This window comes from Crocodylus siamensis, chromosome 2 (genome assembly GCF_052110815.1).
Source record: "Crocodylus siamensis isolate JL-2025a chromosome 2, ASM5211081v1, whole genome shotgun sequence".
In the NCBI taxonomy this organism is placed as follows: domain Eukaryota; kingdom Metazoa; phylum Chordata; order Crocodylia; family Crocodylidae; genus Crocodylus; species Crocodylus siamensis.
The window spans coordinates 16,587,208-16,599,702 of record NC_143396.1 but is presented as its reverse complement, the minus strand read 5'-3'; the positions used below and the strand labels follow the sequence as shown (position 1 = coordinate 16,599,702).

Sequence of the window (12,495 nt, the reverse complement as noted above, 5' to 3'; positions counted from 1 at the left end):
CTGCTGGTTACTACTGCCCAAGTGCAGCACCCTGCACTTGTCACTATTGAAACCCATCCTATTTTTGTTAGCCCACCCCTGTAACCTGTCCAGGTCCTGCTGTAATCTGTCCTTCCCTACTAGCGTGCCCACCTCACCCCAAATCTTGGTATCATCAGCAAATTTAAACAGGCTACTTCTCACCACATTGTCCAAGTCACTAATAAAGAAATTGAACAGTGCGGGCCCAAGGACCGAGCCCTGGGGACTCGACTGCCCACTTCCCTCCAGGTCAAAAAAGACCTGTCCACCACTACCCTCTGAGTGCAACCCTTCAGCCAATTTGCAATCCCATCCGACTGTGTAGGCATCAATGCCACAGTCACCTAGTTTTTTTTAATGAGAATGGGATGGGAGACAGCGTCAAAGGCCGTGCTGAAGTCCCGAAAGACTACATCCACCGTGACACCTGTGTCCAATGCTTTTGTGACTTGACCATAGAAAGCAATCAGGTTGGTCTGACATGACCTGCCCCTAATGAAACCGTGCTGGGTGCCCTTGAGCATCATCCCTGCTGCTGGCCCATCACAGATGTGCTCTTTGATAATCTTCTCAAAAAGTTTCCCCAGTCAAACCTCTGTTAGCCACCCGATGAACTGTTTTTGATCTCAGGGATGTCAAATCACACCCCATGGTCCAGATTTGGTCTTGGCTTTCGGGCTACTTCCAGACTGAATCCACTGGGTAAGCAGCCTCAGTGTGAGAGGGGCCATGTCAGCACAGCCCTCACTCTCCCTCCTGCCACCAAAAGCCATGTCCAAGAGGTCCCCAAGATTGTGGTGGATCCTGACCTCTGCAAGCCATGCTCCCAAATTCCCTAGCTCATGGGTGCTCTGTTGAGACCCCTGGTCTAGAACTTTCAGACTAATGTCGTAAATTCCTATTTCTATTACAATCTTTAAAGCCCCAAGGAAAACAACAAACAAAAAAATCCCAAGCGTACCCACAGAAACGCAAAGCTTAATATTACATGTCTGCATTTGGTGCCTTTGTGAACTCAAGATGCTTAAGAAAAAAACAATGTTCTGTCTACTTCCATGGCAGTAAGGAAGCGTTAATTATTTCACACTAGGTTAAACTGAGGCAGGGAGAGGTCAAGCAATTCATTTAGCATCACTAGCTGCTAGACATTGAACCCAGAAGTTGAAATGTTGCTTCACTTTATTTGTTTCCAGCATCTCTTGATGTCAAGTGTGGAAGCTCCTCTGCTTACATGTAACTACAGCATGGGGTTACCCTTAGACAGTTTAGAACAAGTTATGCAAGAGCTGATTTAGGCAGCTTCCTAATGGGAGACAGCCATCCTTTATACATACTGATCACCCCCAGATAACCTCAGAGATAATCTGCACTACTCACTCAACAGTGCTGATTGCAGCTAGATGAAAATCCCCTATAACTCCTGCACAGTCCTTGAGAATGAGAGTGGTCTCTGGTTTGTCTGCCATGGTAGGACTCAGGATTCTGTGAGTCTGAGGATCCCGAAGAGGAGTGTGAAAAGTTACCTTTGAGGACAAAATTAAAAAAAAAAAAAAAAAAAGAGATTCGAATATTCTGCAACTCCAAGATACCACACACCAGGCGAGTAAGATCACAGAAAGAAGCCAGAGTAACCACACATACGTACCTTCATAGATTTTGCAACATTTTTCGGTGGCAGATTTTCTTTCTGTGATGGACGAAGAATAGAAGGTCTCCCTGTAAGGTCTGGTGGTGCGAAAAGGAAGGCACCGCTTTCTGCTGTTAGTTCATCGCTGATGTTTTCAACATTTAAATTCTGCAGACTCATTCTAAGGAGTAGGGAAAAAAAAACCTATTTAGGAAGCCATGTAAATGACAGGGTGTGGTCAGACAGCTGCATTTCCAGATAGTTGGACTCTAAAAACAGCCAGCCAGCCACACTCTGGAGAAGCAAGACTAGAACAGCCATCGAACCTGAGTTTTACTATCATTCAAAATCCAGGTGAGGCTGCTTTCCAGTATACTATAGGATGTCATTATTACTGCATTACCACAGCCCCTCTGCTTTTCACAGTACTCAAGAGAATTCACTGTGCATAATATACTTCCACGATTAACAAGAATCCTGTGATCAGCTTGTCCAGCCTGTAAACCACAACATGGTAATAGCAGTTCCTTCCCAACTTCCTCCTCTCCACACAACAAAAAAAAACATTACGTAGTCATCTAGCAGCCATATGACATTACGACTAAGCACAGGCATGGTGAGTGAGCAGAATGACTGCAAAGTTTCTGTATGCTACTCATGTTATGAGCTTATACAAGTGCAAAATAGAGGGAGCTCTTTGATACTCTTATTGAGCAGAGTCCTTAATATCAGTTTAGGGAAGTGGTACTGAACACATGCAGGTTTTCACTGCTTTCAGTAATGCTAGTTATTAAACCCAAAAGATTCACTCCAGTTAGGCACATATGACTGTATGCTCCGATTTTGAATATCATTTTGGCATAAGAAACAGATAAAAATCAATGAACTTCCTTACAGTATTACCTTTTTAAAAGAAACCTACTACATACATCCCTCTACCATGGAAATGTTTTATTAGTGTTTTAAAAAATCAAAGTAATCATTTCTAGTACACTGACTTTTACAACTTGTTCCAAGGGTAAGACTGAGGGAAACTACTTTAGAGCAAAGAGAAAGCAAGCCTTAAACAACATCCTTTACAAGCGACTGTGTGGCAGGCATTAAGACTGTCTATTGCTGGACTAAAGTGAGGTGTTATGGTGAAATCTAGAAGATTTTGGATAGATCCAATATGAGAAATTTACGGGGACGGAGGCAAGTGAGGTAGATTTCCTGGCTAGCATGAGTTGATCTATTGGAACGGCAAGGGACAAAAAAAAATCTCCCTAGTAAGTATTCTGATAAAATGCTTTTTAACCCTAATTACCAAGTAGGTACAGTCATTATATTAGATGGCAAAGTTGCAATGCTTATTAAAGTTGGTATTTTATAGGAAGCATAGAAAATTAGGGTTGGAAGGGACCTCAGGTGGTCATCTAGTCCAACCTCTGCTCAAAGCAGGACCATCCCAACTAGATCAACCCACCAAGGCTTTGTCTAGCTAGGTCTTAAAAACCTCCACGGACGGAGATTCCCACACCTCTCTGGGTAACCTGTGCCAGTGTTTTACTACCCTCCTAGTGATAAAATTCTTCCTACTAGCTAACCTAAACCTTCCTTTCTCCAACTTCTGTCATCTGCCACCACGGAGAACAGTCCAGCTCCATCCTCTTTTAAACTGCCCGCCAGGTAGTTGAAGTCTGGAATTAAATCCCCACCTCAGTCTTCTCTTCTCTAAACTAAATAAGCCCAGTTCCCTCAGCATGTCCTCATAAGTCATGTGGCCTATCCCACTCACCACTTTTGTAGCCCTTCACCAGACACCTTGGTTGCATTTTGAATCATTAAAATAACAGTTTAATTGCTATTGGCCTTTCAATTTTCCAGAGGAACTCTAGCTGAATTACAGACATGGTCAATGGAATTCCAGCAGCACTGAAGATAGCAAATTGCTTTAATTCAACATTTGAGTAAGATTTTACCTGTATACATTAGATAATGGCTGTAAGTGTTATTCTATGGTCTATTTATACAGTTATATATAACTAGCCCAGCCTCTGACACAGATCTTTGAGAACTCCTGGCGCTCTGGCACGGATCTTTGAAAACTCCTGGCGCTCTGGTGTAGTGCCCGAAGACTGGAAGAAGGCCAATGTGGTGCCGATCTTCAAGAAAGGGAGGAGAGTGGATCCGGCTAACTACAGGCCCATTAGCCTGACTTCTATCCTGGGGAAGATCCTAGAAAAGTTTATTAAGGAGGCTATCCTTGATGGACTGGCCCAGGCTAACATCCTAAGGGATAGCCAGCACGGGTTTGTTGCGGGTAGGTCTTGTTTGACCAATCTCATTTCCTTCTTTGACCAGGTGACCTATCACCTGGACAAGGGAGAAGAGATTGATGTCATATATCTTGACTTCAAAAAATCTTTTGATCTGGTATCCCATGATCACCTCTTGGCCAAACTGCCCAGTTGTGGCCTTGGCTCCACCACGATCCGCTGGCTGGGAAATTGGCTTTGTGGTCGGACCCAGAGGGTTGTGATTGATGGCATTCACTCATCGTGGTGCCCTGTGACCAGTGGGGTCCCTCAAGGCTCTGTCCTGGGACCCATACTGTTCAACATATTCATTAACGATGTGGACACTGGAGTCAGGAGTGGACTGGCCAAGTTCGCCGATGACACCAAGCTTTGGGGCAAAGCATCCACGCCAGAAGATAGGCGGGTGATCCAGGCTGACCTGCACAAGCTCAGCAAATGGGCAGACAAGAACCTCATGATGTTTAACACCGATAAATGCAAGGTTCTCCACCTTGGGAGGAAAAACCTGCAGCACCCTTATAGGCTCGGCAGTGCTACGTTGGTTAGCACTACAGAAGAAAGAGACTTGGGGGTCATCATTGACCACAAGATGAACATGAGCCTGCAGTGCGATGCTGCGGCTAGTAAAGCGACCAAAACGCTGGCTTGCATCCATAGATGCTTCTCGAGCAAATCCCGGGACATCATTCTCCCCTTGTACTTGGCCTTGGTGAGGCCGCAGCTGGAGTACTGCGTCCAGTTTTGGGCTCCACAATTCAAAAAGGATGTGGAGAAGCTTGAGAGAGTCCAGAGGAGAGCCACGCACATGATCAGAGGTCAGGAAAACAGATCTTACGATGACAGGCTGAGAGCCACGGGACTCTTTAGCCTGGAAAAGCGCAGGCTATGGGGTGATCTGATGGCCACCTATAAGTTTATCAGGGGTGACCACCAGGATCTGGGGGAATGTCTGTTCACCAGAGCGCCCCAAGGGATGACCTGATGACGGGGCTGCGGGTGATGGGCCACCTGGGAGACAGCGATCATCGCTTGCTGGAATTCACCATCCAGCGTAAGGTGGCAAAGGGCTGCAGCAAGGCAACAGCCCTAGACTTTAGGAGGGCTGACTTCAACAAGCTAAGGAGGATCGTTGGGGAAGCGCTGAGGACCCAGAGGGGAAGGGAATCGGATGTCGAAGGTGAGTGGTTGCTCCTTAAGGAGACGATCCTCCATGCCCAAAGGGAGGTAATCCCAACAAGGGTCAAAGGGAGCAGGAGGACACATAAACCCCCATGGCTCACTAAGAGCATCCGGGAATGTCTCCTTGCTAAAAGGGAGGCATACACCCAATGGAGAGATGGGGTCATCACCAAGAAGGACTACGTTACAGTCGCCCGAGGATGTAGGGGGGCAGTCAGGAGGGCCAAGGCAGAGTTGGAGATAGGACTAGCTTCCCGGATTAAGGACAATAAGAAGTCCTTCTTCAAATACATAGGGGGTAAAAAGAGAGTCCCGGGTAATGTGGGGCCCCTGCAGGACACGATGGGCAACTTAGTCATCACGCCAGATGACAAAGCTAACATATTTAACGATTTCTTTGCCTCTGTCTTCCTAAGTAGGGACCAGTTCAGCCACCTCCCTGCTGGGCCCCGAGAGAGACACGCCTGGGCCAAGGGTTAGCGAGGAGTTAGTTAGGGTACTTCTGGAGAGGCTGGACGTGTTCAAGTCCGCTGGTCCGGACGATCTTCACCCTAGGGTTCTACAGGAACTGGCCGAGGTCATTGCGGGACCCCTGGCGCGGCTCTGTGAGCACTCGTGGTGCTCTGGCGAGGTGCCGGAGGACTGGAAGAGGGCCAATGTGGTCCCTATCTTCAAAAAGGGAAAAAAAGAGGACCCGGGAAATTACAGGCCAGTTAGTCTGACCTCAATCCCGGGTAAGCTCTTTGAAAAAATTATCCTGGCACACATCCAGGAGGGCCTTGCGGGGGAATGCATGCTCAGGGGCAACCAACATGGGTTCATCAGTGGCAGGTCTTGTCAGACCAACCTGGTGGCCTTCTACGATCAGGTCACCAAATCATTAGACGCAGGGGTTGCTGTGGATGTAGTCTTTTTGGACTTCCGGAAGGCTTTCGACACTGTCTCTCACCCTGTCCTCATCAAAAAGCTGGGAGACTGTGGTGTCGATGCCCACACGGTCAAATGGGTCGCCAACTGGTTGGAGGGCCGCACCCAGAGGGTGGTAGTGGATGGGTTCTTCTCGACCTGGAAGGATGTGGGCAGTGGGGTTCCGCAGGGCTCGGTCCTCGGGCCCGCACTGTTCAACATCTTCATCAGTGACTTGGATGAGGGGGTAGAAAGCACCCTGTTCAAGTTTGCTGATGACACTAAGATGTGGGGGGATGTGGGCGCACTAGAAGGGTGCAATAGGCTACAAGCTGACCTTGACAGGTTGCAACGGTGGGCAGATGAGAATAGGATGGGGTTTAACACTGATAAGTGCAAGGTGTTGCACATGGGGAGGAAGAACCGGCACCACACTTACAGGTTGGGGAACTCCCCTCTTGCCAGCACGGAGACGGAAAAGGATCTTGGAGTCGTCATTGACTCCATGATGAACATGGGCCGGCAGTGTGGGGAGGCAGTCAAGAAGGCCAATCGTACCCTGTCATGCATCCACAGATGCATCTCGAGCAGGTCCAGGGAGGTGATCCTCCCCCTCTATGCGGCACTGGTCAGGCCGCAGCTGGAGTACTGCGTCCAGTTCTGGGCGCCACACTTCAAGAGGGACGTGGACAATATGGAAAGAGTTCAGAGGAGGGCCACTCGTATGATCAGGGGTCAGCAGGGCAGGCCTTATGAGGAGAGGCTACGGGACCTGAACCTGTTTAGCCTCCACAAGAGAAGGTTAAGGGGGGACCTTGTGGCCTGCTACAAACTGGTCAGGGGGGATCAGCAGGTATTGAGGGAGTCCCTGTTCCCCCGTGCGCTGTCAGGAGTGACCAGGAATAACGGTCACAAACTGGCGGAGGGTAAGTTTAGATTAGATATTAGGAGGCGCTACTTCACAGTCAGGGCGGCTAGGGCCTGGAACCAGCTTCCAGGGGAAGTGGTGCAGGCTCCTAGCCTGGGGATTTTTAAAAGGAAGTTAGATGAGCACCTTGCCGGGGTCATCTGACCCCGGTGCTCTTTCCTGCTAAGGCAGGGGGTCGGACTAGATGATCTACCTAGGTCCCTTCCGACTCTAGCTACTATGAAACTATGAAACTATGACGAGGTCGAACGGTCACAAACTCCTGCAAGACCGTTTCAGGCTGGACATAAGGAAGAATTTCTTTACTGTCCGAGCCCCCAAGGTCTGGAACAGTCTGCCAGCGGAGGTGGTTCAAGCACCTACATTAAGCATCCAATTTACTCTTGAAGGTGTTCATCTTGCTGGGATCCTATGACCCCAGCTGACTTCCTGCCCTTTGGGCAGGGGGCTGGACTCGATGATCTCCCGAGGTCCCTTCCAGCCCTAATGTCTATGAAATCTATGAAATCTTATGCTCCTGTTATACTTGTGATATTACTGCATAATTAGGTATAGAATGGGACACAGCATCAAGGAAAATAAATAGCTTTGAGCATCAAGGACAATAAAAAGTTCTCTCTCAGATATGTGGGGAGCCGGAGGAAAAGCAAGGGCAACATTAGACCCCTACTGAACCAGATGGGGCAACTGACAGCTGACGCCCAGGAAAAAGCCAACTTATTAAATGGGTACTTTGTGTCGGTCTTTCAGTCCCATGGGACACCCATGCCCACTACAGGACAGGGAGGTCTGGGTGAGGTAGATCCCCTGCCCTCATGAAGGAACATCTTGAGAAGCTGGATACCTTCAAGTCAGCCGGCCCTGACAATCTACACCGCAGGGTACTCAAGGGGCTGGCAAGCGTCATAGCTCAGCCTCTGACACAGATCTTTGAGAACTCCTGGCGCTCTGGTGTAGTGCTCAAAGACTGGAAGAAGGCCAATGTGGTGCCTATCTTCAAGAACGGGAGGAAAGTGGATCCGGCTAACTATAGGCCCATCAGCCTGACTTCTATCCTGGGGAAGGTCTTAGAAAAGTTTATTAAAGAGGCCATCCTTAATGGACTGGCCAACACCAACATCCTAAGGGATAGCCAGCACGGGTTTGTTGTGGGTAGGTCTTGCTTGACCAATTTCATTTCCTTCTACGATCAGGTGACCTATCACCTGGACAAGGAAGAAGAGATTCATGTCATATATCTTGACTTCAAAAAAGCCTTCCATCTGGTATCCCCATGATCACCTCTTGGCAAAACTAGCCAATAGCGGCCTTGGGTCCACCACGATCCGCTGGCTGGGAAACTGGCTACTACAAGACCATTTCAGGCTGGACATGAGGAAGAACTCCTTTACTGTGCATTGGAAGTGGTTCAAGTACCTACATTGAACACCTTCAAGAGTAAATTGGATGCTTATCTTGCTGTGATCCTATAACCCCAGCTGACTTCCTGCCCTTTGGGCAGGGGGCTGGACTCGATCTTCTGAGGTCCCTTCCAGACCTAATGTCTATGAAAAAGGCTGTGAGAGCCTTTCTGAGTTTTCTGTATACAAAACTTAACTATCCTTTGGCTCAAGCCTAATTCAAATGGTGAAGTATAGATTTCAAATAGGAATCCATAGTATTAAAAGAACTCTCTTCTGTCGTGGTCTTTCCAACTTCTTTACAACCAAAGAATGACTATTATTTTCCTGTAGTCAAAAACCAAGTAACAACCAAGAGCTGGCCTTTTTCAATGGGTGCCCCGAGACTAAGGAGACTGTCTAGGAGACAACAAACAAAGCCACACACAAATCCTGAATGCTTAAGGTTTGCAATGAGTTTGCAGCACACACAGATGGGATTATTGTACTCCAGTACTACTAACCCAGTTATCTGGGCAACAAACAGCATACAAATATTGCTGACATTTTAGCCTTACTCTGCCTTTGTGACCAAAGTTTAGACATTTAGGCGTGTGCAGTCTAAACGCTAACAGATGCTTAAAACCAAATGAGAGCGACATAGGGCTCATGCACAACATCACAGAAAGTCTCAAAGTACCATTGGAGTGGTCCTGTAGCTGGGATGGTCCAGGAAACGAGTGAAATAAGGAGTTTTTTCCAATATTACTTGATGTCCAATACAACTCAGATCACATTTTGCATAGAAAAACTTAGTATTTGGAAAGAAAACTAACTAGAGCCAACATAGTTTCAAATGCAGCGCTGATACCCTTGGCAAATGTGCAGTCTGTAAATCCCCAATGAATTCAAGGCCTGTTGCAAGGATTCGGTTATTAGTGACACACAGGATTGTATTACAACAGGGATATCAAATTTTTCTGGCCCCAAGGGCTGGATCAGTCCCATTTCCCCATCCCCACGCCCCTTGCCAGATCCAGACATGGATCTGACCCCTGCTCCTGCTGGTCTGGGACCTGGCAGGAAGGGGCTTAACATCCTCGGTGCTTGGCTGCCACTGGGCAAGGAGGAACAAGCCACAGGGCTGTGCTGGGGGTCTCACTCACCTTGGCTGTCACTGTAGGGATATGTCCCACTGAAGCAAGAAATGGGGAATATTGCTATCTGGCCCACGGGACATGTCTGATATTCCTCTACTTTGTTGTGATCTGCACAACAAAGAGCACATCCCAAAGACACTCTCATGGACCCAGGGGGGCAGATTTCCAGCTTCAGCCTCCTCTGTAAAAATGAAGTTTATTTCCTACCCATGGGGACTTTTTACCATCTTTAACTTCCCCTGAGCTTGATGAAGGGCACACGAGCCCAAAAGCTTGCAGAAAAAAAGGGTTTTTTTTTTGCAATTTCTCAGTTGGTCTAATAAAAGGTATCATCTCAGAAGCAAGAGCTCCAGTTTTTTTGCATTTCTTTTTGTCTCAGACCAACATGGTGACTAAATACACCCCTCTACTACAGCTGTTGAGAAAGACATCTCAGGGGCCTGGGACAGAAGTTTCATAAACTGGTTTGACCCAAACCAGTCAAGTCTGATACTACATTTAACCCGGTTTATCTTAAACCAGTTTCAGCCATTTTGAAACTGGTTGATGTGCACTGAACTTCTGTTCTGTTGCAGGTTTAAACCAGTTTCTGATGACTTAAACCAGTTCACGTGTAACTTCTGTTCCTAGCCCAAGGGTGGAAATCTGGTAGGACAAGCAGCAGTCAGCACCTATGGAATCACATCAAGCAGGCTTAACCGTTTTGAAAAGTTTATGCAATTTAGAAAGAACCCTTAGATTATTTTGCTAATTAAAATATTAGTCATAGAAGTCAGAGAGAAGTCGGGCTGGTAGGGACCTCCAGAGGTTATCTAGTCTAGCCCCTTGCCCAAGGTAGGATCAAATAAGCGATCCAAACCCTCCCAAGCAAACAAACCATCATCTAAACCAGCGGTTCCCAAACCATGACAGATGGCTCATCACCAATTTAAAGATACAACCTTAACTACCACCAGCAACTTCTTGATACTGCAACTGACAGGTTGCCCAAGTACCACTGGTGGTAACTGTACCACCGATTGGGAACCACCAGTCTAAACTGCACACAAAACAACCATTGACCCTGACACAACCCACGCAACACCCGAACCTGCCACAGGTAAAGCAGGGGAGCCACGGCAGCCTCCATCCTGCTTCTAATGCTATGTTGTCAGCACAGGCTCAAGAGATGGGGCAAAAGGTCCATAGCCCCGTTACAGAGGAAAGCAAGCCCCCTTCTCCCCCCACCCCAAGTCAGTCCCCATCTCATGGGGGAAAGATCCCTTCCTCTCCACAAACAGCCCCGGCACACTTCCCTCTTCGCCTCCTGCTTGCCTCTGCCTCCCATTTTTTCCTCTCCTCTCCCCCCTGTATTCACTTTTGTGACAGACCTGTGCATAGTTCATATATAGTTGATAGTGTGCAAGCATGTGTCTGCAAGAGGCAGGAGTGTGTGTGTCCTTGTGTGGGAGAGTGAAAGAGTGCGTGTGCAAGGGGGGGTGTATCTTTGTGTGTGTCCTTGCGTGCGCCTGTGCAAGGGGGGAGAGTGCATGTGTGCGTATGTGCAAGGGAGGGGAGTGTGCGTGTCCTTGTGTGCGCGTATGCAAGGGGGAGGGAGCGTGCGTGTGGCTTTGTGTGCGAGTGTGCAAGAGCGCGTGTGCAAGGGGGGACGTGCCCGTGTGTGCGAGCCCTGGCCCCGCACCACTAGAGCCCAGCCCCACCTACCTGCCCAGCGGCCCTACCCGGCCGGGTACTCGTGCCCACAGTCCGCCTCTGCCTCTGCCTCCACCTCAGCCCCGCGCGCCGCCGCCTCCGGATTTCAAATTTCAACGGTGCCGCTTTCGCCAATGAAAGGGCAGGAGCTACGAAAGGTCACGGTGATGGCTGTCTGAACGGACCAATCAGAAAAAAGTAGGAGGGCGGCGCATCCGGGCACCCAGCCAAAAAAGATGTTCCGGGTGCTGGAAGCAACCCTGGGAAATGTAGTTCGCGGGGCTAAGGCCAGTGCCCTGCTCTTCCTGGAGTGAGAGTTAACCGTGGGGGGAGGAGAACCAGGCCGTGAACCGTGTGATTTCAGGAAAAGCAATGAGAGGCTAACGTTACTAGAGTATTAAACACGACTAAAACCTGCTTGATTTAATATAAATAATTTTTTGTGTTTTCTGACAAAGACAAATGCTGCAATGTTTCCTATAGGGTCCTGGACGGACCCCATGGCTTTCTGTCTCATGCAATACAAAAGATTGTTTAAGGTCATTTTCCAAGTCATGATCTTGCCTCTTATAAGTATTATTTTATAGACTCATCACTCCAATGCTATCGCTGCACTGTCATTATTCTTCCCTAATAACCTCCGCAAGCAAATCACAAGTTAAAAACCTGCTGCTCTTAAACTGTTTTTAATTACAGTTTTACTGTGAAACCTGCTGTGCTCCAACTCTTGAGTCAGGAAGGCGGCTGCATTAGCCAGAGACAGTGCTACAACTATAGAAACAATTAAATCTCTTATGCTGAAGTGCCCTACAATGAAATGCTGCAACCTCATTTGCAAGAACCATGCTATTTTAGTTTAAATATGATTTTACTGGCAAAAACAGGCACATGATGTGTTGGTAAAGTGTACAAAGAAATCTGTCCTCCATTTGCAGTGTTTCAGCCATCTGCCAAGATGCAGATCCCTAGAGTGCTGGTAGTTTTACTCTGTCCATTTGTCGTTAATTTTTAATTCATGACCAGTTAGGGCCCCTTGTGATGCTCTGTTCTCTAGAGTGATGCAGTTTTCCTCTTTAATAGAAAGTATTAGAGGTTATGGCTGTTTATCCTGAAGTGCGGGCTGTGTGCCCAGTGTTGTAGAAAACAAAAAACCCCTAATTTCTGCTGTTATTTTTATGACCAGTAGCCCCACGCAAGGAACAAGGGCTGGAAGAGATGTCCAGAGGTCATCTAGTGCAACCCCCTTCCTGAGACAGGATCAGCTCTATCCAAACATCCCATGCAATCCATAATCTAAACCAGG

At 47.8% G+C, this 12,495-nt stretch overlaps 1 protein-coding gene across 2 annotated transcripts in view; it reads right to left on the bottom strand.

Annotated features, from left to right (window-relative positions):
* The window catches only part of TACC3 (transforming acidic coiled-coil containing protein 3), a 30,048-nt gene extending 18,729 nt beyond the window's left edge, over nt 1–11,319 (bottom strand). The window contains exons 1-3 of one of the 2 annotated variants that reach the window (XM_090035395.1): nt 11,205–11,319; nt 1,667–1,829; nt 1,399–1,544 (exon numbers count right to left, since the gene is read on the bottom strand). In XM_090035395.1, the coding sequence (XP_089891521.1) occupies nt 1,399–1,544; nt 1,667–1,828 (308 nt within the window). In that variant the 5' untranslated portion in view covers nt 1,829; nt 11,205–11,319. Of the gene's footprint in view, nt 1–1,398; nt 1,545–1,666; nt 1,830–11,204 lie in introns of those variants that run through there. The other variant, XM_090035396.1, reaches the window with a different exon arrangement.
* Nucleotides 11,320–12,495: the final 1,176 nt, after the last annotated feature.